Source organism: Globicephala melas, chromosome X (genome assembly GCF_963455315.2).
Source record: "Globicephala melas chromosome X, mGloMel1.2, whole genome shotgun sequence".
NCBI lineage: Eukaryota > Metazoa > Chordata > Mammalia > Artiodactyla > Delphinidae > Globicephala > Globicephala melas.
In genome coordinates, this window is record NC_083335.1 from 1826651 (window position 1) to 1852032 (window position 25382).

General features: G+C 63.5%; 1 protein-coding gene across 3 annotated transcripts; it reads left to right on the forward strand.

Annotated features, from left to right (window-relative positions):
- The first annotated feature begins 173 nt into the window (after positions 1–173).
- Positions 174–24215, forward strand: L1CAM (L1 cell adhesion molecule). 3 transcript variants are annotated; one of them, XM_060291838.1, is made up of 29 exons: positions 174–282; positions 9501–9692; positions 12369–12383; positions 12987–13092; positions 13335–13537; positions 14495–14617; positions 14707–14877; positions 15124–15235; positions 15365–15549; positions 15690–15821; positions 15950–16093; positions 16786–16897; positions 17008–17174; positions 17264–17420; positions 17636–17760; positions 17904–18014; positions 18244–18441; positions 18628–18698; positions 18873–19095; positions 19698–19813; positions 20027–20228; positions 20318–20440; positions 20551–20724; positions 20823–20942; positions 21071–21226; positions 21737–21871; positions 22226–22298; positions 22400–22411; positions 22965–24215. In XM_060291838.1, exons 2-29 carry the CDS (start codon positions 9617–9619, stop codon positions 23194–23196), a joined length of 3774 nt encoding a protein of 1257 aa, XP_060147821.1. In that variant the 5' UTR covers positions 174–282; positions 9501–9616; the 3' UTR covers positions 23197–24215. The 3 variants fall into 3 exon arrangements, with proteins under 3 accessions (XP_060147821.1, XP_069900746.1, XP_060147820.1); XM_060291837.1 differs by lacking the exon at positions 174–282 and adding an exon at positions 7080–9335; XM_070044645.1 differs by lacking the exon at positions 22400–22411.
- Positions 24216–25382: the final 1167 nt, after the last annotated feature.

Below are 25382 nucleotides of genomic sequence, written 5' to 3' on the forward strand. Positions count from 1 at the left end.
CCGCGGTTCCCCGTGCCGGCGGCCTCGGCAGCCCAACTCCGCCGGGACGAGGGGCGCGGCGGGGCGGGCGGCCGGGGAGGTGATCTCACTCCCCTCCCCCGCCTCCCCAGCGCTCCCCTCCCCCTCCCCTGCGCGCACGCCCGCCCCGCCCCGCCCCGCCCCGCCCCCGCCCCGGCGCCGCGGCCGCCGCAGCATCAGCATCGCAGACGCGCTCGGGCGGCGGGTCCGAGACCGGCGAGTGCGGAGGCTGGGCGGGTAACCCGAGCGGCGGCCGCAGCGCAGGTAAGGCGGGCAGGCCTGGCCTCGCGCCCGGGCCGCGCCTGCAGCTCCCCGAGCCTCCCGTCCCAGCCCTGCCCCGGGGGCGAAAGCGGGGAGCCCCACCCGGACCAGCCCGCGGCCACCGGCGGAGCGGCTAGAGCCCCACCCAGGCCGGGCACCGGGCTCCGGGGCCTGCGGAGCGCAGCGGGGCAGGGAAAGGCGGCCGGGGGCCGGAGCCCGACAGGTGAAGAGTACCTGGGCGGCGCCCGAAATGCCGACCCGGGGAGGGATGCTCTGGGGGAAGTCAGGCAGGGTCTGTGCGGGCTGGCGGGGGCTGAAGGTGGCACGTCCCTCCGGGTGTGTGAGTGGGTGAGAAGGGGAGCGCGGTGGGGCCGTGACCCCCATCCCCCCATCGGCCGCCGTGGGGTGTGGCCCGGGGCGTGGCTGCCCCCCTTCCCCAGTCCAGAGTCCTGTTTGGCCAAAAATCCAGCTGCCAGCACGGTTGGGGGGAGGTCAGACTAGGCTGCCCCTGCAGTGGGGGGCAGGGGAAGGAACTGGGCTGGGCCCTGCCTGGCCCTCAGCCCCAAGGTGGGAAGGGGGGCTTTGTTCTCCTCCTCTCTAAACCCCAGCCTGGACTCCCCGGGCTTACGCTCCCAGCCTGCACCAGGACCAGAGTCTCCTGCCCTGGAACGTGGGGTGCCTCTGGAGCCGCAGATTCTGCAGGCTCTTGTGGCCAAGAAAGGGCGCACTGAAGTGAGGCTGGCCTGGGCACCCAGCAGGGTGCGGCTGCGCACATGAGTGTAGAAGGTGGGCCCAGTAGGTAGGGGGACGACGAAGGGAGGGCCTCAGCTCCTGGGGCCCTGCCTTGCCCACTGCAGGTCTTTCGTCCATTGCCAAGTCTTCCTGTCGCTGTCTGGTTATGAGAGGGGTCTGCAATTCCTCTTTCCCCCTTCCTAGGGAAAATTTGGGGGGACTCTTGGTTGGCCCCTAGTACAACCTGCTGCCCCTACAGCGCATCTGGAGCCCAGCCCTTCGCTGCCTGTCTCAGGAAGGCAGGCCCAGGGCCATCTGCCCCGACTCAAGAAGTGGGGGGCCTGACACCCCCCTCTAAGTAGGTGCCCTGCTTCCAGTTAACTCCACCCAGAGGCAGGGGCTTCTGGGCAGCTCGGTGCCATCGCTGCTGACTCACGTGGCTCGAGGGTGAAGAAGCCAGAGTCACCCTTTCTTCCCAAGAACTTGTCCCCTGTGAGGTGGCTGGGACAGGGGGCGGCCTGGGGCCTGTCTCCTCTGACCATCTCCTTGCTGCAGGCGATGGGACTCAGCCTGGCCTGGCGTCTCAGCACAGTGCCCATGCGACACCCACACGTGCACCCATGGGCCCCCTAGCTTTCGGGGGGCGCCTTAGTGAATCTGTGGCCACATGGCAAGTTCTTGTCAGTGCTGAGGCTGGGGACCCCCCCTCAACCCGTCCCCGGCTCCTGGACACTTTCTTTGCTGCATCCTAGCCTCTCTCTTCGTACTTATTTATGCTTGCGTGTGTGCGATCCCCAAAGTGATACATCTTACTGTGGTATGATTGAAATATACAAAAAAGAACAAAAGAAATTAAGGATCCTGGGTGATCGGTTCACCGAGGGAGAATCCCGCTCAGCACACCCCAGCCTCAGTCTCCCTGCTTTGCTACAACCCACTCCCAAGAGGCTCCTCCCCCAACGCCCAGCGCCCAGCCCCCTGCAAAGCTTGGAGCCGGCGCTTAGCGCGCAGTAAGGAGCTCCTCCCAGCCCAGGAGCTCAGTGGCCCACGGGGCGGGCAGGCGTTCGCTGGGCAGCTGCACTGCCAGGTGCCTGCCTGGACCAGGCTCGGGGCTACCTATGGAAAAGCCAGTAACAAACTGGACCAACACCGTCTTTGTCTTCAGGGGGTGTGGACTGGCTTTCTGTTTTCCTTTGTGACTATTCGCAGGGAAAGGGGAGGCCGGGATGGAGGTTGTGCCCCCATCAGCCTCTTGCCCTGCTGGGGCGGATGCCTTCCGCGGTGCGCACTCGGGCGAGGCCAGCTGGGGAGGGTGGGGGAGCAGCCCGTGTGCCACACCCACCATTGCCCAGCCCAGCGACATGGGACCCTCAGTCCTTTCCCCTCTTTGAGTCTCGGCCCTCTTGGTTATCACATGGGGCGTGGACTCGTTAATCTCCAAGGTCCCTTTCAAGGCAAACGGTCCCTGGTGCCAGCGTAAATGGCTGCAGCTGGACAGAACGTCTCCAGGACGTTGCCGGGCCTGCCTTCCGGAGAGTCAGGGCGAACGTGTGAGGGGAGCTTTCCCCCAACCCCTTCTTGGGGCAAAAGGTTGAAACAGGTCTGGAGTGAGATGGGGGGCTGCTTCCCAGGGGTGCCCTGGGCCTAGGAGGGGCCTGTTCTGGGGAGAATGGAGCAAAGGGGGGCCCTGGGCAAAGGTTGGCCAAGATGGGCATCCCAGCCAAGTGCCCTGCTCCACTAGGCCCCCCTCTGTGGGCGTGAGTGGCGACCCGGAGCGCCATCCCAGGAGCTCTGTCGCACCCTGTGATGCAGACCACTGGGCTGCTGTCTTTGCCCTGCCCCTCCTCTCATAATTGGGAAGGCTGGGTTGAGGTCCCTGGAGGGGGGGCTTTACCACTCCCCCCAGTCTTTCTCCCTCCTGCTCGCTGACCTGGCCCGTCCTGGATGCCCCGGTCCTGCTTTCCCTGCCCTCGCCTTGCTCTCAGCTGCCTCTTTACACCTCCACTCCCACACTGTCACCTTTCTCCTCCCTGCTCTGTTGGAGTTTCGCACAGCACTGCCCTCCTCTCCTTCCCCTGCTTCTGCCTGCCCCACCCCTCCCTGGATGCCCTTGTCGCCATCTCCGCACTTCCCCTTTTGTCCATCTTCTCTCTCTGCAGCTCTCCCTGCCCCGATTCCTAAAGCCCAAGGTCGGCCTGGGCTCTGCACCTCAGCACGGGGGTGACCGCCACCCAGCACACGTCCCCCGGACTCTAAGCCTTTGGGTTGGGCCCAGACCTCCCGTGGGGGCCTCGTCTGACCTGGAAGGTGTACAGGGGGCACCTGGTGGCCACCAGCAGAGGACCCTGGGGGAGGCGGTTGGCGGTTAGCAAGGCCAGCCCACCTTCTCCCCAGATATCAACAGGATCTTTGTGGCTTCCTAGAGGCTGTGGTCTGAGAGAGGGAGGAGCCGGGGAGGGTCTGGACGGACTTCGAGTCTTTCCAGCTTTTCTTTGTCCAGTGCCCCCCCCACCCCGTCCGAGGCCGCAGGCTATTGCCTACGCCCCCCCTCCGTGTTCTCCCCAGGCCATGAAGCTGTGGGGAGAGGGCCTGGCCGCTGTCCTGCCAGCCGGCAGCTCACGCCAGCCCCTGGGATGACCCCGGATTGGGTGGAGCAGGAAGGCGCAGTGTCCTGGGCTTTGCGCGCTTGGCTCAGGGGCCCCGACGCTGAGGGGCCCTTCTGAGCCAGGCCGTCTTCCTGCCAGTCTGATGGTGGAGCTTGAAGGGAGGTGATGAGTCCCCGGGAGCCACGCTTCCCTCTGAAGTGTTCAGAGCCAGGCAGATTGGGGGTTTGCGCGGGGCGGCTTTGGGTGTGGGAGTGTGTGCATGGCGTCCCGTGTTCCTGTTCGCACGTGTGGGCATTAGCCATCTGGTTGCATGTGTGCAATCGTGTGTGTGTGTGTGTGTGTGTGTGTGTGTGTGTGTATGTGTGTGCTGGTGAGAGTGTGCGCACACAGATCCTCCTGTGCCCGCACTGATCCTGTGCTGGGAAGGGGCGGGGCTGCTGGTGGTGGCTGCGGAGGCCGCAGTGTCTCCCTGTAAGACCGTGGGGCTTCCCGCTGAGGGGGGTGCCCTCTGGCCCTTCCTCTGACCGCCTGCGTTCATGCCTTAGGAATGCTGAAGCCCAGGGAACAACAGAGGCTCCATTGTCCATTCCCAGGCTTCCTGTGCCCCCTCTGCTCTTTAACCCTTTGGAATGGGGAGCCCCAAGGCGGCTGGAGGGGGCTGGCAGTGTCTGAGCTTTTCCAGGCGCCCCCTGCCCCCCTCACTTGGGCCAGGTGTCCCAGGGCCGGCAGGACTGAACAGCTTCGGGTGGGCCTCGGGCTGGGCCCCTCCCACCTCTCTGTTTGCCTGGCACCTTTCCTCCCCCGCACTGCCTTCCTTCCCTCCTCTGGGTCCTGGGGCAAGCCCTGCTGGCCCATAGGAGCCGACATATGTCGCTCCCTCTTGCCGGGCCCCTGAAGCCCCCGCTGGTGCCAGGTTCACTTCTCAGATCTTGTTCTAAGCGCACTTTGCAGAGCTGGAAGGAGGGCTTAGAGGGGGTGAAAGGGCACGGTTGTTAGGCCGTGGGCGTCAATTTCCCCAACCGCGCACGGGCAGCTTGGCTACAGTGCTTGCATTCTAGGGGCCTGGGAGGCCGGAGATTTGGCCCCTGCTTCACTGGAGCTCAGTTTTCCCTTCTGCACGGGAAGGGAGTCCATGCTGTGCCTAAGGTCTGTCTGGAGAGGGGGGCCTCCCTGGTAGCCAAGTGCTCTGTGAGGGGGCCCTGGAGCCTTTGGTTTTGAGAAAGGAGTCAGAGCGACCCAAGATTCTGCACAGCCATGGAGGGGGGCAAGAAACCCAGGCTGTCCTGGCTGTCCTGGAGCTGTTTGCCTTCTCTTGTGCAGAGTCCTTGGGGGCGTTGAGGGATAGGGTGGTTCCTGCCCTGCGCTGAGGCGTGATGTGGGTCACATCCTACTTCCGCGTGGCCTCCTCCCAAGATTCCCCTGCATTTGCCTGCCATCTGCCTAGCAAATAGGCCCTTCCCCAGGGGCCCAGGCCCTGGCCCTCTGCGAACGCAAGCAGGCATACATGTTGGGATGCCTGAGGCGCCGAGAGGCCAGCTAACTGCCCGAGCTGTCTTAGGCGGCTTTGGGCGCCCCCACCCCACCTAGAACCCCGTACCTGCTCAGCATCAGTGCCACCTGCGTGACCTTGGACATGGTGCTCCGGTTCTGGGCCTCAGTTTCCTCAGTTGTAAAATGGGGATAATGATACTGCTCCGTCCCCAGGGTAATTTTAAGGATTCAACGAGTAATGCGTGCAGGGGTGTTTAGAAGAGTCCCTGGTGTGCGGTAAGTGCTATCCGCGAATTCAGTTAATAAAATAGGGAAGGGGGGCGGAATGTCTGTCTGGCTGCCGATGGCGAGATACCCCCTTGCTTTCTCAATGGAGACTGTCTGTTCTCCCCTCTCCCACAAAGGGTTAACCTCTGGCCCGCCCCTTCCTTATCCTGTAAGGAGAATGGTCCATTACAGGTGAGCTGCCGTTGCCTTGGAGACCGCAGCCTTAACGGGGCTGAGGGCGCGCTCTCCCTTAGGGAGGGGCGGGGCAGAGAGCACCGAGGACTAAGCAGCCGTCCTCGAGGGCTTCCGGGGCCCCCGCGTACATTTGGGGGCTCCCACCCAGCAGCCTCTTTTATGTATTATCTCAATAACCCATTAGGCTGCGGCAAGCTTTCCCCCATCTCTGCCAGTGGAGGGAGCTGGCTCCATCTCCATGGAAACCCGCCAGCCACAGCCTGGGGGGGCGCGTGAGGAGGAGCCTTAAAGGAACACAGTGCCTGGGGTGTAGGTGACACCCACGCCCTCATATACACCCTGCTGAGGGGACAGCCCAGGCGTAGGTGCCCCCAAGTGCCCCCACAAGCCCACAAGTACGTGGACCTGGCACTCACACTCTGACCATCTCACATACCAGGGCTGAGCCCCCAGCGCTGCCCCCACTCGGAACAGACTGTGACTTCTCCTTGGGCAGGTGCATTTCTCTCAGGTGGGAGGGGCAGAGAGGACTCCAGGCAGGACCTGGCAGCCGGTGGGCCTGTGTGCAGCGAGCACGCACAGGGCACCCTTGGAGGTTCCCAGGGTGTGTGTGTGCACAGAGAAGAAAGCAGCCATCCCAGGTCTCAGCCTGGCTCCGCGACCTCCCAAGTGTCCCCCAGCCCCCGGTCAGAGGGCGGAGGCCAGAGGAGAGGACTGGCCGCGGGACCCAGGGCTGGCGCTCTCCTAGGGTCCCACTGAGCCCCTCCCTGCTGGCTCTGCCACCTCAGAGCCCGCCATGCCCTTTCTCCTTCCCTGCCCCCGTGAGTGTGCATGAGGCCTCCAGAGAGGATGGGTACTCGGCCTGCCTTGGTCGTTTCCTCCCCCAGCACGTGGGCACTCACGGTTGTGCCGGCCCATGGACGCATCGGCACCCCGTCAGCCAGGCGGCTGCTCTCTCCATGCCAACAGCAATCTTGGAGGGAGTCACTGGGGTCCTCTGGGTGCTTCTCCCTCCTCCCCTGTGGGGATCCCCAGCTGCTCCCTGAGGGCTGGCCAGCAGTGGCTTTGCTCATCTTGTCTATAACCGTCTCCTTGCCCTAGTGCCACAAGTGGCCAGGGCCGTGCTGCTCTGTATGTGTGTCTGTGGTCCTGGCTCGCAGCTTCTCTGCCTCCTGCTTGTCTCCAGTCCGACCTCAGCTCCAAGCCCAAGAAGTCCACCTCCCCCGACTCAGGTCCTCCTCTCCTCCTTTCCTGTCTCTTGCCTGGCACCCCCCCCCCCCAGGGACAAGGATGCCGAGGAAGCGCCACTGGGTTTGCGCGTAGGTGTGCACACGCGCGTGCGCACACCCCCCCGCCCCCCTGCCCCCAGTCTTCCTCTTTCGGCCATTTCTCATCAGTGCTTTCTGCAGCTGTCTCATCCTTTGTGCTCCTTTCCCCTCTTCTCTTCCTTTCCCCGCTGCCTGGGTCTCTGTTTCTGGATTTCTCCATCGTGGTTGCTGTGGTGGTCCAGCATCCGTCTTTGTCTCCCGTTCCCTGCCCTCCCTCCCCCAGCCCTACTTCTCTGTCTCTCCTGCTCCCTCCTGCCTCTTTCTCACCCTGTCTGTCACCCTTCAGTCCTCCCCAGCCTGCCCCCGCTTTGCAGACATGGCCGTGCCTCCATCTGTACACCAGCTTGTGGAACACTCCCCCGCCTCCTTTGCCCCTGGAGGTGCCGATGGGGGGTGGGGGCCTGCCGAGCTGGCAACCTGAGCTGCTTGCTCTGTAGTTGCCTGAGGAATGGGGAGAGATCCGAGAGCCGGCAGGCAGCAGTGGGACGGGAGGAGGCAGAGCCCCTCCCAGCTGTCAGGGGCCTCTCCGCCTCTGAGTGCCTGGGAAGGCGGTGAGCTGGGTGGCAAATACCAGGGACTAAAGGAGGTTGGATGTGAGACTGTGGGGTGTTGGGATGGGGCAGAGAGTGGGGACCAGGGGCTTTGGCAGCATCATATATCCCCTGCATATACACTGGGGTACACACGCCAAACCCAATTCTGGGAACCTAGTTTGGGGACAGACAGCCGTCATCATTCCAGCCAAGGGAGTGCTCTGGTCTCCTCTCATCCGCCTTTGAGATTCTCTCTCGTTTCTCTCCCCTCCCCCTCCTAAGACCAGAGCGCGCAGAGCTCCCAAGGCTGCCTTTGATCACCTGCCCTCTGATCTGGGTCTCCTACTGCTTCCTACAGGCCTTGAAGGCGAGGCCGAGGCTGCAGGGGCCCACCCTGCTCGCTTCGGGCTTTGTGGAGGAAGGTGGGGGCAGAACGGGTCCGCTGTTGCCCCTCCTTTCTGGGCCCCAGCTTGGCTCCTGCAAGTTGGGAATCGGCCACGCCTTTGCCACTTCTTACCCTCCGAGTCCTTCTCTTGGCCTTCAGCCCGTCCACGTCGACCCACGCTGGTGCTTCTCCCCCTCCCCCTCCAGCTTTGGGTCTAATCTAATTGCTATTCGCCGCCGTCCATTTTCCCTGCCCAGTCCCCAGGCCGTCTGCTGAATTCACCCTTCTCGGGTCACCTTACACAAAACCATTATGTGGCTTCTGGTTGCCTCCTGACACACTGGATGTCTCAGCATGGCGTTCCAGGCCTCCCCACCCACCCCTTCAGCATTCTGGCTGAGGCTTGGCCCGCGCTTTGATGAGGCCCTGGCTGGGCACGGCGAGGATGCCCGGGATGGGCTTGGTGAAGGCATCCAGGCCCCAGCCTCCAAGCTCTTGCCCTTCTTGCACTGTTACCACTGTCTCTTTCTCACACCTCTTCCTGTTTGCAGTCAAAACGGTCTGTCTTCTTGGGAGTGTCTTCTCTTCTAGTCGTTGGCAGAGAAGCCCCCTCCCCCGGGCCCTCAGTCGCTGGGGCTTCTTGCACGCAGGTGGGATGTGCATATAGCTGGCATCACTTGGGCTTGCGGTGGACACATCTATCAGTTGAGCCCTGAAGACTCAGACAAAGACCCGGAAGGTGGGCTTGCCAGACACTCGAGATGTCAGAAACACTGTCCCAGAGCTTCTCCTGACCCCTGCTCCGACCCTGGCCTGGAGCATCTGGAAGGGGAGAGGCCACAGTCGCTTCTATTGTCCCCCCAGGAGCCTGAGGGACAGCAGGGAGGTGCTTTCCTCCTTGCCTCCCTCCTGCCACTTTTTGAGGGCAGGCTTCCTTTTCCTCAACCTGTTCTGTGAAATGCAGCCTTCTTGGGCCCCTTTCCTTCTTTCTCTGTTCCCACTTCCCAAGTCCCCCTTGCCCCTCACCAGCTTTTTAGGCCTGAACAGCACCCGGGGATCAGTTGGCTCTGAAACCCACAGCAATGAGACGGTGATGAGTTCTCTACATATGTGCGCAGGCATGCTTGTGTGTGCAAACAGAGATAGCAGACATGAGGATTCATCCCCCAGAGATACAGACACACGAGACACACATATACTTCCGCGTGCACGCACCCACTCATGAGTGCATCCCCCTTCGTGAGAAGATGAAGGTGGACACACACAGCCACAAAGATACTGATATGCATATCTGGCTACGTGCAGACCCACATCCCCACTCATGCCCGTAGGCATCTGCTTGCTGGGTGTTGAGTCGCACACGAGGATGACATGCACAGAGCAGCCTGTGGCATGCCCAGGGGAGCTGATCGGGGCAACAAGTTGGTGCTGGAGAGGCAGCTGGCGGAGGAGGCACAGACAGAGAGTAGGAAGGGGATGAAAGGCAAACTGGAGCCCCAGCCTCTGCTGTCTCTTGCAGGTTGCCTTCTCCAAGGTGGGGGGGAGGGAGGGATGGAGGAGCCGGACAGCCGGGGGCGGGGCTGGGGGCGGGGCCAGGAGCCCAGGCTCGCCCAGATGTTAGTCACTAACATCCGTCCGTTCTCTCTCCTCCCTTACCTTTCCCTTCCCTCCTCCCCTCTCGCAGTGTCCCCACCCCCGGCTCCCTCCCCAAGCCGCCCACCAGCCCCCTTCCCTCTGGCCGGAGCTTGAGCCGAGCCCGGCCGGCTTTTGCCGCGCCGAGCCGCCGGCGCCGCCGGGAAGATGGCCGTGGCGCTGCGGTACTTGTGGCCTCTCCTCCTGTGCAGCCCCTGCCTGCTCATCCAGATCCCCGAGGAATGTGAGTAACCGGAGGGAGCCTCGGCGCCTCCCTTCACCGCCGCGCTGGGCTTCTCTTTATCTTCTACCTCTTCACCTTCTCCCGGTTCCGGCCCCTCACCCCTCCTTTCCTGGGCAGGGAGTGGACAAGAGGTACCCAGGACGCTGAGTACCTCTGGAAAGGACAGGGTGGAAGACTCGGGGCATCTCAGTACCACGGACAGGGACCAGAGGTGAGGGAGGGCTGGTGAGATTTCAGCACCACGGACAGCGGGCCAGGCCCTGGACCCTCCTCCTCCCGGCCTCCGCGCTCTCCTTCGGCCCGCCCCACCCCTCCTCCGAGGATGGGGCGGGCAGGTGAATGGGGCCATCCCCAGTCCTCGGCTAGCTCGCTCTAGCCTCGCTCCGGCTTCTGGCTTGGGTAATCCTATCTTGGGCCCTTGGTAGCCCTTTCTGTGAACTGGGACAGGAACAGACCCCTTAGCCTTCTGGGCCCTCGCTATTTGATGTGTAGTTACTTGGTGGGGCTGGGGGTGGGGCTGTTGGAGTATTACCTTTCGGGGGGGGGGTCACGGGTAGGTGCGTGGGTGTTGCGGAGTGTGGCTGGAAGGTTGTGACTGAACGAACATGAGTATTTGTGTATGCTTGTGAGTTGGCCAGACGTTATTTTTGTCTGGATGTATTTGTAGATGCGTGAGGTGTCATGGACTAAGTGTGGGTATTCCCGAGTGTGAGCTTGATCTCCTATGTGGGTAAGTTTGTGAGTCAGTATAAGCGTTACTTACTGGTCACATTTGTGAAGGTCTGTAGGTATTTGACTGTTAACATTGGATTGTAGTGGGTCGTGTGTGCATGTACCTGTGTGTGTGTGTGGAATGTGTGTTACTGTGACGATGTTTTCTCCTGAAAACACACCGTTGTGAGTGGCTGTTGGGCTTGCGTGAGGGGCAGTCTCCTCGGTAGCTCCACTCCCTTCCCCCCTCACCTTTCCATCTTTGTCTCTGAGCCTGGACCTATAGGAGGCCAGCATCACTGAGAGATGAGCCCTGGGCTGAACGTGGGGACTGTCCGTGCCAGGAATGGGACAGGGGCTGAGGGAGGTGGGTTTGGAAAGCACGTAGCACTGGGGGACAGTGAGGGTTTGGAGGAGGTGGAGAGGGGCTGATGGGAAGAAAGGCCGGGATGTCTCCTTAGATACACACATGTAGGTGCATGCACTCACGCCCATGCCACTCCCCCCGCTGCGGATGCACACGGACAAGCACGTGGGGAGACGCAGACGAGCCACCCGTACCCACCCAGGCACAGAGACTCCGAGAGGCACACAGTGAGAAGTTTAGACACAAAGCAACACAGTCATGCACACAAACACAGAAGTGGGTGTGCAACACAAAATTGTACACTGGATGCAAGCCGGGACACAGCCTCCAGATGTACTCCGGCGAGACACACCCGAGTACAGACGCATGAGCGGATGCGCACAGAGTCACTGCAGCTCAGCCTGCAGCATCCACGCACGTGCCCAGACTCCCACCTTCCACATTCCCACACACGTGCTTTCCTCCCCCGTCCTTCTCCTCTCAGTCGCTGCCAGGCCTTGCCCTGGGCGTCCACCTGCCCCGCTACACCTGTGTGTGGAGGCGCAGGGAGAATTTGGAGAAAGGAGGGTAGAGGACAGAGAAGTAGCTCGAAGAGCACGGCGAGTCTGAGGCTGCCCTGGGCACCGGCGGGCGCTTGTTATTGACCCCAATACAATATGGCAGGCGGCCTGGTGCCTCCCTGTTGGAAACTGTCCTCCAGCTGTCTCCCTCCCCGGCCACTCCAGGCCCCTTTGTCTCCTTCCCTGCTTTCCCCAGCCTGTCGTCCCTCTCTCTGGCTCTGGCTCTGGGGCTGCCTGCACCGGCCCCTTCCCAGCGCAGGGCCCTCTCCGCAGTGTCCCCAGGGAGCCCCTCTTCTCTCCTGGGGGCCCTTACACTGAGGTCTTCGGCAGAGACAAAGCCTTCAGAGGCAGCCCACTGCTCTCCACCCTTCCCTCCCCTCTCTCCCCTCCTCACAGCCACCCTGGCCAGTGCTGCGCTGAGTCCAGCGGCACTGGGGGCCGTAGCTCGGGCCTCAGCTCCAGGGAGCTTGGTGGCGGGCTGAGAGGAAGGAAGGGGAGAAAATGAGGGCTGGCGCCGGCCCTGCAGGCAATGGGTACTCAGATTCAGCAGGGCCTTTGGGAGGGTTTGGAGGGGAGGGGGCAGCTGGGCTCTGAAGACTGGGCCTGGGTAATTGAAAACACTGAGCTGTGCTAATTGGATTAGGAGGGAAGCGGGCTGGAGCAGGGGAGGGCGCCCTGGCTGACGACTGTCTGCCTCTCAGCCTTCTGAGGCATCCTGCGTGGGGTGGGGGTCAGTTCTGCAGGCCTGCCAGGAAGATGCAAGGGTCTGTTCAAAGCACACTCTTCGCTCAAGTCGCGGATTTCTTTCTCCCTGCGTGCTGGAGCCGAGGCCTGGCTCCCCCTGGGCATTGACTGGTGATGCGAGCTGTGTCCCCTCTTTCCGCCGGCACGTGTCCCCACGTTACACCTCCTCTCCCGGCCTCCCCTCCCCCAGGGGTGTCTTCCCTGCGCACTTACTTCTTCCCCTGCCAGGGCCCCCTGCTGGGGCGGCATGTCAGCTTTTCCCTCCCTCTCTCCCTTGCTGCCTGGATTTCTCAGATGAAGGACACCACGGTAAGTTGCGGGGAGGGTGGGAGTGTTTCCCAGAAGGCCAAGGAGAGAGGAAAAGAGGGGGTGTCGGCGCGTCCCTCCCCCTCTCCTGCACATGCTCAGCTCTCCCTGTGTGCCGTGTCCCCTGCGCGGGTTGCAGTCTTTTCTGGTTCTTGGGTCCCGTGCTGGAGGCCTGGAGGCCGCATCAGCCTCCCTCCTGGTTCCTGGGGTGCCTGGGGGACACGTTTGTTCTGTGTCCGCGGGGTTTCCTGCCTCCCCTTCCCTCTGGTCCCCTCTCTCCCTTTTGGCTTTCTGTCTGTGTCTGTGTCTGTGTCTGTCCTTGTCTCTCTTTTCTTTCTTTCACACTCTTTGCCCTCCTCTTTGGCTCCATCTGTCCCCTCTGGTTTCTTTCTTTGTAAACCTTTAGTGCCGTCTTCTCTCTATTCTGTCTCCTTCCGCATTCGCCCCAGCAGCTTTGGGCCCAGCTTCTTCCTCCTCTCCCCGCAACCCCATTGCCGCGGGGCCTATAAGGCTCCAGACCCCGCTTCCCTCACCACGGAACAGGGGTTAAGGCCCGCTGCCCGCCAGAGGCCACCCTCACCACCACTGTCCCCATCCTGTCCCCAGCGATGGAGCCCCCTGTCATCACGGAACAGTCTCCACGGCGCGTGGTCGTGTTCCCCACAGATGATATCAGCCTCAAGTGTGAGGCCAGCGGCAAACCCCAAGTGCAGTGAGTGACCTTCACCCTCTGAGCCCTGGGGTTGACCACTGACTTTATCTCCAGCCCTCGTGTCTCCCAGGGCCTCCCAACAGCTGGGAGCACACACCCCAGATCTCCCTCGTCACCCTTGGTCCTCGCCCTGCCTCAGCCCGTCCCCGGGGCCCCTGGCGGCTCGCAGCCTTGCCGTGGCCTGTGCCAGCCGCGGTCCTGGGTTCCCGGCCTCAGGCCTCTGAGCCTTTTTCTGCCCGCAGGTTCCGCTGGACTCGGGACGGCGTCCTCTTCAAACCCAAGGAGGAGCCGGGTGTGACCGTGAACCAGGCCCCCCACTCTGGCTCCTTCACCATCACGGGCAACAACAGCAACTTCGCCCAGAGTTTTCAGGGCACCTATCGCTGCTTTGCCAGCAACAAGCTGGGCACCGCCATGTCCCACGAGATCCAGCTCATGGCCGAGGGTGCGAGGCGCTGCAGGGACCGGGGAGGGCCTGGGGCACGTGAGAAGGTCCCCAAACAGGCCTGGGGAGCGTGTGTGAGAGTCCAGCCTCAGCTGGCTGATAAGCGTGCCCGTAGCCGCATCCTCCTTCCCTGCCTTGTACTTTCTCCGTTCTTCCTGGTCGGCTCCATCTCCCCTTCCCTCTCTTCTGTGCTCTACGCCCTCTTGGCCTCGGGGGCCTGCCGCCTGGGGGATGCGCGTGGGCTTGGGCTTGTTGACCGACTGAGTGGGTGGAGGATTGAGCCTGTCTGAGCCACTACCTGGGCTTTGGCTTCCGCCCCGTCCATATCCCCGAATTACCATCTCCTCTCTACCACTCTCGGTCACCTCCTTCCGCCTCCCCCATCGCTCCGTCTCCTCTCCCGCTGCTTTCCGCCTCTCACCTGGCCCCTCCAGCTCCCTCCTTCCTGCTCTCTGGCTCTGTCTTTATCTGTGTCGCCCTTTCCCTGGGGTTTTCCCTCTGCATTCCATCCTCCCTGAGCTTTCTGCCTCCTGAGCTTGCACTCCTCTCCCCTCTCTGCCCCTCCAGTTACCTTGGGAACCGTTGCCATGGTTTCTGTGTCAGGATGATGGAAGGGTCTGTAGCTCCAGCATCCCTCCGCAGCTCCCCTCCCCCCACCGCTGCACCTCAGCCTTCCCCCACCCGCCCTCATCCTGTCCTCCTGGTGGGAGCTGAGAATTGTGGAGAGTTAACCCTTCGCAGCCATCCGGCCTCCTGCCCGTCCTCTCCTCTGCATGGAGTGCCCGGTCTCTGCCTTGAGCCCAAAAAGGACCCAGAGTGTCTGCCTGCTTTACGTGAACTTCCCCACGGCCTGGCCCTCTGACCCACCCCCTTGGCTATCCCTCCTCCTCTCCCCTGCTCTGCCTTGGCCGGGAGGAGACTTGAGACCCACAGTGCCAGTCTCTCTGTCCCTTCTAGGTACCCCCAAGTGGCCAAAGGAGACAGTGAGGCCCGTCGAGGCGGAGGAAGGGGAGTCGGTGATTCTGCCTTGCCACCCGCCCCCCAGCGCGGAGCCGCTCCGCATCTATTGGATGAACAGCAGTGGGTGCCCGCGAGCGGGAGGGTGTCAGTGGGTGTGATTCCTGGGTGGGGGTCCTGACCTCTGCCTCCTTGCCTCCCCCACCCCGCAGAGATCTTGCACATCAAGCAGGACGAGCGGGTGACCATGGGGCAGAACGGCAACCTCTACTTCGCCAATGTGCTTACCTCGGACAACCACTCAGACTACATCTGCCATGCCCACTTCCCTGGCACCCGGACCATCATTCAAAAGGAACCCATTGACCTCCGGGTCAAGGCCAGTGAGTCCCAAAGGCCCTACTGCTCTCTCACCTTCAGGCATGGCCCATCCCATCAGTCAGGCCACCCCGGAATTCCTCGAAGACAGCTTGGCCCAAACGCCTCCCCGGGTGCCTCCCCGGGTGGTGAGGGCGAGGAGGAAACTGCAGCCCTGGGGGCTTGCTGGGGTGTCCAGATCACCCGGCCTGGGAACGTCGTGGGTGGAGGGAACAGTCAGCCGCGCCGCAGTCAGCTCTGTGTCCTCACAGCCAACAGCATGATGGACAGGAAGCCGCGCCTGCTCTTCCCCACCGACGCCAGCACCCACCTGGTGGCCCTGCAGGGGCAGCCGCTGGCCCTGGAGTGCATCGCCGAGGGCTTGTGAGTCTGCGCCCCCTGCGAGGGGCGGGGCGGGGCGGGGCGGAGCCTTTGCCGGGGCAGGGCTGAGTGGCCTGGTCCTCTCTCCCCTGTGCTCTCTCCTTGGTCTCCGTGCGCCGTGGCCCCGGGCAGCCCCACGCCCACCATCAAATGGCTACGCCCGAGCGGCCCCATGCCGGCTGACCGAGTCACCTACCAGAACCACAACAAGACCCTGCAGCTGCTGAACGTGGGGGAGGAGGACGACGGCGAGTATCGCTGCCTGGCTGAGAACTCCCTGGGCAGTGACCAGCATGCCTACTACGTCACCGTGGAGGGTACGGTGCCTCTGCCGGCTCATCCCGTTCAGGCTGCCCAGAATGCAGCCCTCACTGTCACAGGGGTGGGCAGGGTCTGGGCCAGGGCCAAGAGCTGGCTGCAGGCTGCGGGCTCAGGGCGGCTCTCCCCTTCCTCGCAGCTGCCCCGTACTGGCTACACAAGCCCCAGAGCCATCTGTACGGGCCGGGAGAGACTGCCCGCCTGGACTGCCAAGTGCAGGGCAGGCCCCAACCAGAGGTCACCTGGAGAATCAATGGGATCCCTGTGGAGGGTGAGCAGGGCCTCGGGCAGGGACAGGGAGTGAGCTTGGGGAGCCCTGGGGACGGCGGGGACGAGCAGCGGCCTTGGCGTGGCTCACTGCTCTGGCCCTGGGCCCGCGGGCCACCTCTGCGCACACAGAACTGGCCAAGGACCAGAAGTACCGGATCCACCATGGAGCCCTGATCCTGAGCAACGTGCAGCCCAGCGACACGATGGTGACCCAGTGTGAGGCCCGAAACCGGCACGGGTTCCTGCTGGCCAACGCCTACATTTACGTGGTCGGTGAGTGCCAGCCAGCTGGACCCAGCCGCCGCCGCCTCTTTGCCTCGTAGCCCCCAGTCCGTCCCTGCAGCCCACGAGGCAGGGCCACCACACTGACTCAGCCCACGGCTGCTCTGTCCGCCGTGGCTCCCTTTCTCCTCTCAGGAGCCTTCCCCTCTTCTCCCGCCCCTCCTCCCAACAGCGCGTGGGGATCACGGAGGAGAGGCAGGCTCTTTGTCGGTATTTCCAGGTGAAGAAGCAGCCTCAGACAGTGGTCTGGTGCAGCACAGGTCACTGAGCAGAGGCTCACCCTGGCCAGGGTGTGCCCGAGGCCAGCCTAGCGGCTCCTCTCCCAGAGTCTTGGGGAGGACTAGGGGGCTAGGCCTGGGGGGCTTTTGGGAAGAGGTAGACTGTCAGGGGGACCTCAAATAATTGGTACGACATGGGTGGCTGGGACGGGAGGTGCATCTGAGGCGGAGGGGCTGGCGTGTCCTAAGGCCGAGAGAGGCTCAGCTTGGCGCAGGCCAGAGCCGGGTGCCGGCAAGCAAGATGGGCAGGGCTCTCGGGGGCCTGAGAACGCCTGGAAGTCACTGGCAGCTTCCAGAGGCTGCGAGCCCTCCTGGGAGAAGCTGCCCCGCCAGCCCCTTCATGTGCCTCCTGATCGCGCGTGGGTGCCCGCCTGACCCTCAGTCCTGCCACGTCTCCTCCCTCAGAGCTGCCGGCCAAGATCCTGACCCCAGACAACGAGACGTACATGGCGGTCCAGGGCAGCACCGCCTACCTTCTGTGTAAGGCCTTTGGAGCCCCTGTGCCCAGCGTGCAGTGGTGAGTGCCCCAACCCCAGCGGGGGGCACCATCTCCTGGCCCAGGGAACCAGGGAGGGCCGGGGGCCCAGCCCACTGGCATCTGAGCCAGGCCTGCCCTGCTCGCACCAGGCTGGACAGGGAAGGAAAGACAGTGCTGCAGGACGAGCGCTTCTTCCCCTACACCAACGGGACCCTGGGCATCCGAGACCTCCAGGCCAATGACACCGGCCACTACTTCTGCCAGGCTGCCAATGACCAAAACAACGTGACCATTGTGGCTAACCTGCAGGTCAAAGGTCCGATGTGATCAGCAGCCCCTCCAGGAGGGGGGTCAGGGTCTCTGGGGGACCCCGGAGTGACCTTCCCCTCCCGTCATTGCCCTCAGATGCCACTCAGATCACACAGGGGCCCCGCAGCGCGATCGAGAAGAAAGGCTCGCGAGTGACGTTCACGTGCCAGGCCTCCTTTGACCCCTCCTTGCAGCACAGCATCACCTGGCGCGGGGATGGTCGCGACCTCCAGGAGCTTGGGGACAGTGACAAGTGCGGGCCCAGCCCCAACCTGGGCTCGGTGGAAGGGGGAAGAGTGGGAAAGGCAGGACGTCCAGACCTCCTGGCCTCATCCATGGGGGGGGGTGCCCCGCTTTGAGGGGGAAGGTTCTGGCAGGAGAGGGGAGCGGGGCGAGCAGAGTGCAGGTGGCAGGGAGTAGCGGGTCCGCCGGGAGCAGAAGAACACGCGTGCCCCCCACCCCCGCCAGGTACTTCATAGAGGACGGGCGCCTGGTCATCCACAGCCTGGACTACAGCGACCAGGGCAACTACAGCTGCGTGGCCAGCACCAAGCTGGACGCGGTGGAGAGCAGGGCAGGGCTCCTGGTGGTGGGTGAGTCCCGCGCGGTATGAGGCTCGTGGCCCAGAGGTGTGGGGGCACGGGAGCCCAGGCTTACAGTGCGGGGCGCTTTCGGGCAGGGGGGTGGGGTGGTCGGCTTGTGAGTGGGCCCGAGATCCACCCTCTGTGGCCCTCAGGGAGCCCCGGCCCCGTGCCTCAGCTGGAGCTGTCTGACCGCCACCTGCTGAAGCAGAGCGAGGTGCGCCTGTCCTGGAGCCCCGCTGACGACCACAACGCCCCCATTGAGAGTAAGAGGCCCCCAGCGTGGCGCCCCACTGGCCCTCCCTCCTGGCGGGCCCACCCTCCTCCCAGAGCTGCGGCTCCGGGGCCGCCCGGCTCACTGAAGCACGCACCTGTGTTCGGGGGCTCCGGGTCGCTCGCAGGAGCCCGAGGACACCAGTCGCCTGGGGCGCCCTCTCCCCTCCTCAGGGAGGGCCAGACCTTGCCGCCCCGTCACCGCCCCCCACTTCTTGGCAGAGTATGACATTGAGTTCGAGGACAAGGAGATGGCGCCTGACAAGTGGCACAGTCTGGGCAAGGTGCCCGGGAACCAGACCTCCACCACCCTCAAGCTGTCGCCTTATGTCCACTATACCTTTAGAGTTACTGCCATCAACAAATACGGCCCTGGGGAGCCCAGCCCAGCCTCGGAGACCGTGCTCACTCCAGAAGCAGGTGAGCACCTGGGCGGGGCCTCAGGCGCCGGGCCCCCTGGGCTCTGCAAGGAGAGTCTAGAGAAATGACCGTGCCCAAGCTCCTCTGCTTCCAGGGCCAGAACGGCTCATTGCTTCCTTGGTCCTGGGCCTTCACGGCCTCAGCAGGAGCCCCACAGCGTTGATGTGTTAACACATTACTTTGCAGCCCCGGAGAAGAACCCCGTGGACGTGAAGGGGGAAGGAAACGAGACCAACAACATGGTCATCACTTGGAAGGTGAGGCGGCCCCTAGGCTGAGCTCACCCCCAGACGTAAGACCGGCACCCAGATATTGCAGCTCCCCCTGGCTGTCCTAAGGACCAGGGACCTGAGGCTGGGCTGGGGAGTGGATCAGAGGTCGGGGAACGGGGCGCTTGGCCAACCAGCTCCCTTTCTGCTCTCCCGCTCCAGCCGCTCCGGTGGATGGACTGGAATGCCCCCCAGGTTCAGTATCGCGTGCAGTGGCGCCCTCAGAAGACACAGGGGGCCTGGCAGGAACGGATCGTGAGCGACCCCTTCCTGGTGGTGTCCAACACTTCCACCTTTGTGCCCTATGAGATCAAGGTCCAGGCCGTCAACAGCCAGGGCAAGGGCCCGGAGCCCCAGATCACCATCGGCTACTCTGGGGAGGATTGTGAGTATTGGGCTGGCCCCGCCCACACCCGGGGGTGGAGCCTGCGTGCGCCGGCATGGCCCACTCCCCCCCAGCCCCTCAGGGATCCGCCCAGGTGCCCAGCTCCTACCTCTTAATATACAGTAGTGCATTTCCTAAGAGTAAGGATTTTTCCTTCCAAAGTGCCGTCATGAAGATCCAGAAAGAAATTTACCGTCAGCAAGTTGGCATCTATAACTTTGCATCTATCTGGGTGGCAGCCGGTGCCCCCGTGGTATGGACCAGTGGTGTCTTCACCCCAGTCCAGGGTCCCATTCAGGATCCTGCATGGGGTCTAGGTATCCTGCTTCTGTCCGTTCCTTGAATGTAGAGCGTTACCAGATGTTAAGCTTGGTCATCCAGTCAAGGTCTTTTCTAGTTACTACTTGGCGTAGTTACCGTCTTCTCTCGCGACTAATAAACAGTCTGCAGGGAGACACCCTGAGACCATGCGAACGCCCTGCTCATCAAACTGCCCACGCCTCATATCGCATCCAGAGCCGCCATCCCCCTGCGGGAGGGCGGGGTTCTGGGCTGGCCGCAGGATGCCACAGGCCCTCATCCGTGTCATTGGCCGTTTCCAGACCCCCAGGCAAGCCCTGAGCTGGAAGGCATCAAGATCCTCAATTCGAGCACGGTGCTGGTCAGATGGTGGCCTGTGGACCCAGCCCAGGTCAAGGGCCACCTCCGGGGATACAATGTAAGAGTCCGAGGCGTAGGGGCTGGGGAGATCCCCGGGGTGAGGGGTGAGGCTACCAGGAGTGACAAGGTTGGGGGCGGGCTTCTGCCAGCTGCTCTGCCGGAAGTGCTCAGGTTGGAAGGAAGGCTCCCCTGGGAGGGCAGGGGGGAACACGTGCCCCAGGGTCACTGGCAGAGGCCTTCTGCCCTTTCGGGGTCTCCTGTCCGCCTGCAGGTGACGTACTGGTGGGAGGGCAGTCAGAGGAGGCACAGCAAGAGGCACGTCCACAGAGGCCACGTGCTGGTGCCTGCCAACAGCACCAGCGCCATCCTGGGCGGCCTGCGGCCCTACAGCTCCTACCATCTGGAGGTGCAGGCCTTTAACGGCCGGGGACTGGGGCCCGCCAGCGAGATGACCTTCAGCACCCCCGAGGGAGGTGAGCTTTGCGCCCTGCACCCCTGCCCCGCCCTCCCCCCACCCGGGTTGCCAGGGCGACGACCTGCCGTTGGTCTCCGTGCCCCGCAGTTCCTGGACACCCCGAGGCGTTGCACCTGGAGTGCCAGTCGGACACCAGCCTGCTGCTGCACTGGCAGCCCCCGCTCAGCCACAATGGCGTGCTCACGGGCTACGTGCTCTCCTACCAACCTCGTACGTGTGTCGTGGGCCCGGAGCTTCGGCCCAGCCCGGCTGGGAGGTGGAGGGGAGCCGGGGGTGGGCGGTGCTGGCGGCCAAAGCCGACTCCTCGCCTGTCCTCGCAGTGGATGATGGGGGCAAAGAGCAGTTGTCCTTCGACCTCCCGGACCCTGAGCTGCGGATGCACAACCTGACGAACCTCAGCCCCCACCTGCGGTACCGCTTCCAGCTCCAGGCCACGACGAAGGAGGGCCCTGGAGAGGCAATCGTGCGGGAAGGAGGCACCATGGCCTTATCTGGTGAGCTGGAGGGGGCTGAGGCGGGGGGCTAGGCAGCCGGGCCCACGAGGGCGGCCCAGGGGCTGCCTCGAGGTCCCACACCCTCTCTCAATCTCCAGGGACCCCGGATTTTGGCAACATCTCGGCCATGGCTGGCGAGAATTACAGCGTGGTCTCCTGGGTCCCCAAGGAGGGCCAGTGCAACTTCGGGTTCCAGATCTGGTTCAAAGCCCTGGGGGGTGAGCGCAAAAGGGGACCCTGTAGTAGGGGGAAGGGGGCTCAGGGCCCAGAGGGGCTGCGGGGGGGCGTGGAGCCAGGGTGCTGCCGGGCCCTCCCGTTCACCCCTGCTGCCCTCTCACCCCTACAGATGAGAAGTTGGGCGCTCATCTCCCGCCGCAGTACGTCAGCTACAACCAGAGCTCCTACACGCAGTGGGACCTGCAGCCTGACACCGACTACGAGATCCACTTGCTCAAGGAGAGGGTTCTCCTGCACCAGATGGCCGTGAAGACCAACGGCACTGGTAAGGGAGCCTCGGGCACTGACTGGTCAGCGTCCCTCCGTCGCCGGCCAGGCTACAGCCACCTCAGGCCCCAGGCCACGGCTCGGCTCTTCCTCCCAGTACCTGGGTGCCCCGCGGCCCAGGATGGAGAAGTCTGGGTCCCTGGAACGATCCCTTTTTGTATCCTCTGTTTGAACTGTTGCCAGGGCAACCACTTTTGCAGAAGGTCCTCCTCCCTGTCCCGCAGAGGGTCCCCCGCAAGCCTCAGCTCCAAGCACGCTTCGCCCCAGCTTATCGCTCCTCCCGGGCCCTCTGGCGTCCATGGGCCTGGCCCTCACCTGCCCTTGCCCGGTCCCCGGGGGTGGAGGGGTCGGGAGTGGACCAATGGAACTAGAGGCTCTGAGGGAAGCCCGCGCACAAGGCTGGGAACGGGGTGGGGGGGGGCAGGCTCAGGTGGTGGGTCTGCAGCGCCCGGGACCCAGCATCTTACCCCGGGCCTGGGCTCGTTCTCCTTCCCACTGTCCCTGCCAGGCCGAGTGAGACTCCCTCCCGCCGGCTTTGCCACGGAGGGCTGGTTCATCGGCTTCGTCAGCGCCATCATCGTCCTGCTTCTCATCTTCCTCATCCTTTGCTTCATCAAGCGCAGCAAGGGTGGCAAGTACTCAGGTGACCCCTGACCCCAGGGCTCAGGGGGGATGGTCGCCGAGGGCCCCCGTTCATCCCTCCTGCGAGTTCTCCTTGGTCCCGGGAGCCCCTGGCAGGATGGGGTGGGCGTGTTGGGGGCAGGCAGGAGGCCTAAGGGGAGTTTCTGCGCACACCGGGGCGCGTGGTAGCCAGGCCCACGGGGGGCGAGCAGTTCACCCTTGAAGGCTTGTCGGTTCCTGAGAGCCGCTGAAACAGGGTGCTGTCAGCGTTCAGGGCCCAGAGGGACAGCCTCGCCTGCGTCCCCGCCTGGGGCGAGGCCCATTGCCCGGTGGAGGCTGGGCGGGAGGAGAAGCTGGGCCCTCTCTGTGTCTGCAGTGAAGGACAAGGAAGACACCCAGGCGGACTCGGAGGCCCGGCCCATGAAGGACGAAGCCTTCGGCGAGTACAGGTGAGCTGGGCGGGGGCAGGCGCCGATGGGCCGCCCAGCTGCTCGCTTTCAGGCCTGACCCCGTCTCTCTCTCTCTCCTTCGTGCTGCGGGGTACCGGCAGGTCCCTGGAGAGGTAAGGCGGGGCGGGTGGGGAGATGCTGTTAGACTGCAGGGCCGGGGGCCTCCCATGGCCGCCGTGTGCCCGGGAGTGCCACTGGCCCCTGCTTGCCAGGCCTCTGCGCGCCCCCGGCTCTCCGGCCCGGCAGCTCCCTATTTCAGGGAGAAGCCAACGCTGACACTCAGCTCCCGGGCCTGCCTGTCCCCATCCCAGCTGCCACTCTCTGGGCTCTGCCGGGGCCACAGCGGTACAGGTACCCCCGCCCATCTCGTCTGCAGATGGGAGCCAGGCCCCGCGAGCCCCCCACCTCCCCCAGGATCCAGGGCACGCCCAAGCCTCGCCCCACTCGTGCTGTGCCACCTGCCCTCCCGGCAGTGTGTCCAGGCGGAGGGCCTCTGCCCCAGTACATTCAGAGCACACGGAAGACGGAAGACGGAAGACTAGCGGAACCCAGGCCCCTGGGGCTCTGCCCCGCCCCCAGCCAGGCCTCCTCTGCAGGCCAGCACCTGCCAGCTCCTGCTGGGCACTGCTGGGCAGCCTCCCACTCCCTTCTGCCCTCCCCCTGCAGTGACAACGAGGAGAAGGCCTTCGGCAGCAGCCAGCCATCCCTCAACGGAGACATCAAGCCCCTGGGCAGTGACGACAGCCTGGCCGACTACGGGGGCAGCGTGGACGTGCAGTTCAACGAGGACGGCTCCTTCATCGGCCAGTACAGTGGCAAGAAGGAGAAGGAGGCGGCGGGAGGCAACGACAGCTCAGGGGCCGCCTCCCCCATCAACCCTGCGGGGACCCTGGAGTAGCAGGGTCCAGCCAGCCCAGGGCCAGGCCGCAGCCGACTCAGAGGCCAAGCCCCCCCCCCCCGTCCGAGGCCTGTGCTGGGTCCCTGACCTTGGGACTGAGGCCCCTCCCTCTCTTCACCAGGCGGTGGCCCGGCCCTCTGATCCTGAGCCCGAGGGAGGCTTAAGTCGGGGGCAGAGAAGAGGAACTCACTGCCTCTAATCCCCTTCTGACTGCCTGGTCCCCACTCGATTGCCAAAACCCAGCTGCACCCCTTCTTGGGCACACACTGCTTTACTCCAGCTCGGGGGCCAGTCACCCACACATCAGGAGCCTTCAGGTGCTGCCTCGCCGGCCTTTGGGCAGAGAGAGGCTGCGGTCAGGGCAGAGGAAGCGGGGATGCTGCCCGGTGGGGTCTCCTCAGGACCACGGCTGGCACCTGCACCCCCAGCCATTGCTTGGCCAGCCTGGCTGGGACAGGGGACAGAACACAGTGTCCCCACCATCTGCTCCCTTTTCTTTGCCATCTCTGCTCCAACTGGGATGGGAGCTGGGCAGGCTGGCCATGGGTGCAGAGGAGGCCATCTGGAGAGCCCAGAGTCCCACCTGCCGGTGTCGCACTCGGCCCGGCCCACCCCACCCTGCGGCCGGCTTTCAGGAGTTCCATACACACGCTGCCTTTGGTACCCGCCAGACGACATCCAAGTGGCCTCCGTCACTGCCCAGGTGCGGGGCAGGCACACCTCCTCCCCCCTGACCCTGGCCTCTCCCAGCCTCCACCGCACCCCAGGACCCCTTAGCGACCCCCCCGCCCCCGCCCCCAGTCTGAACAGTTCCCTTCCTCAGCCTCCCCCAGCCCCACCTTGGGATGTAAATACACCGTGACTTTGAAAGTTTGCACCCATGCCCTTTCCCCATATGCCACTAGTGTGTAGGCAGATGTCTGAGTCTCTAGGTGGTTTCTAGGTTTTATAGCAATTAGCTTTGATGATCCCATCCCAGGAAAAATAAAAACAGACAAAAAAAAAAAAAAAAAAGGAAAGATTGGTTCTCCCGGCTCTGCTGCGCTCCCGCCCAGCAGCCCCCATCTCCCCATATGCCTTTGCTCGGTCTGTGGATGAGCCCTTTACAAAAAGCAAAAGTCTATATATATATGTACATAAATATCAGAATTATAAAAGGCAAATAAAAACCTGGAAACAAAGAGGAGCTGCTGTCATTTTACCGAACACCCTGTCCCCTACCGTGCTGCACGCTGCGGTCCACCTGCCCCGCCAGGCCCGGCTCTCCGCCCCCGGGGGCCCTGCTGCCTGCTTCTCGTTCCCACTGGCCTCCAGGGGAGCTGAGCTCTAGGCTGTCACCACGGTTTCGGGCCCCAGGGCTGCCCAGCCCTCTAAAGCAGTGACCAAACACCGCAAGTGGACCCACAGGGACAGCCTGGGGATCTCTGCGTCGGTTCACTCCCTGGCTTTCCCAGGCCGGATTCCTGCACCGCTCCCCAGCCCCTGGCCTCTGCACTCAGCCGAGGCCTTGGTTTCATCTTTAGCTGAGCCACTAGAAACCACCAGAAGAGGCCGTCTTTGCCCACGTTCACACCATCAACTCTGTCCCCTCCCCCCACCCCCTGCCCAGCCCCAGCCCCAGCCCCAGCCCCAGACCTGAACGCTCTGTCCTCCGGCCCCTGTGGGTGAGCCGAAGTCTGAGGTCAGCCCATCACCCAGGCACTGGGTCCCGCCCCACCAGGACCCATCAACGATTGTTCTGCTATGCCTTCCTTGCCTTTTCTTTTCTTTTTTTTTTTTTTTGCGGTACGCGGGCCTCTCACTGTTGTGGCCTCTCCCGTTGCGGAGCACAGGCTCCGGACGCGCAGGCTCAGCGGCCATGACTCACGGGCCCAACCGCTCCGCGGCATGTGGGATCTTCCCGGACCGGGGCACGAACCCGTATCCCCTGCATCGGCAGGCGGACTCTCAACCGCTGCGCCACCAGGGAAGCCCACCTTGCCTTTTCTGTATCTCTAATTTTTCTGTCCCTGTCGATCAGTCCACGGGCAAACATGCTGTAACAGCCTCCATCACTAAAAACACCCACTACTAACACCACGCCCCCCTCCAGCTCTTGTCCGGCTTCTCTGCCCCTATTGTCCGCACCGCCCCTCAAGAGCTGTCTACGCTCATCAGCCCCACTTAATCTCCACCTGTAGCAGCAT

Excerpts from the sequence above, each read along its gene's own strand:
- L1CAM (XM_060291838.1), top strand. The coding sequence starts at position 9,617 with ATGGCCGTGGCGCTGCGGTACTTGTGGCCTCTCCTCCTGTGCAGCCCC. Across the intron at positions 13,093-13,334 it reads AGCGGCAAACCCCAAGTGCA|GTTCCGCTGGACTCGGGACG; the intron begins GTGAGTGACCTT and ends TTCTGCCCGCAG. Across the intron at positions 17,761-17,903 it reads GGCAGGGCTCCTGGTGGTGG|GGAGCCCCGGCCCCGTGCCT; the intron begins GTGAGTCCCGCG and ends TGTGGCCCTCAG.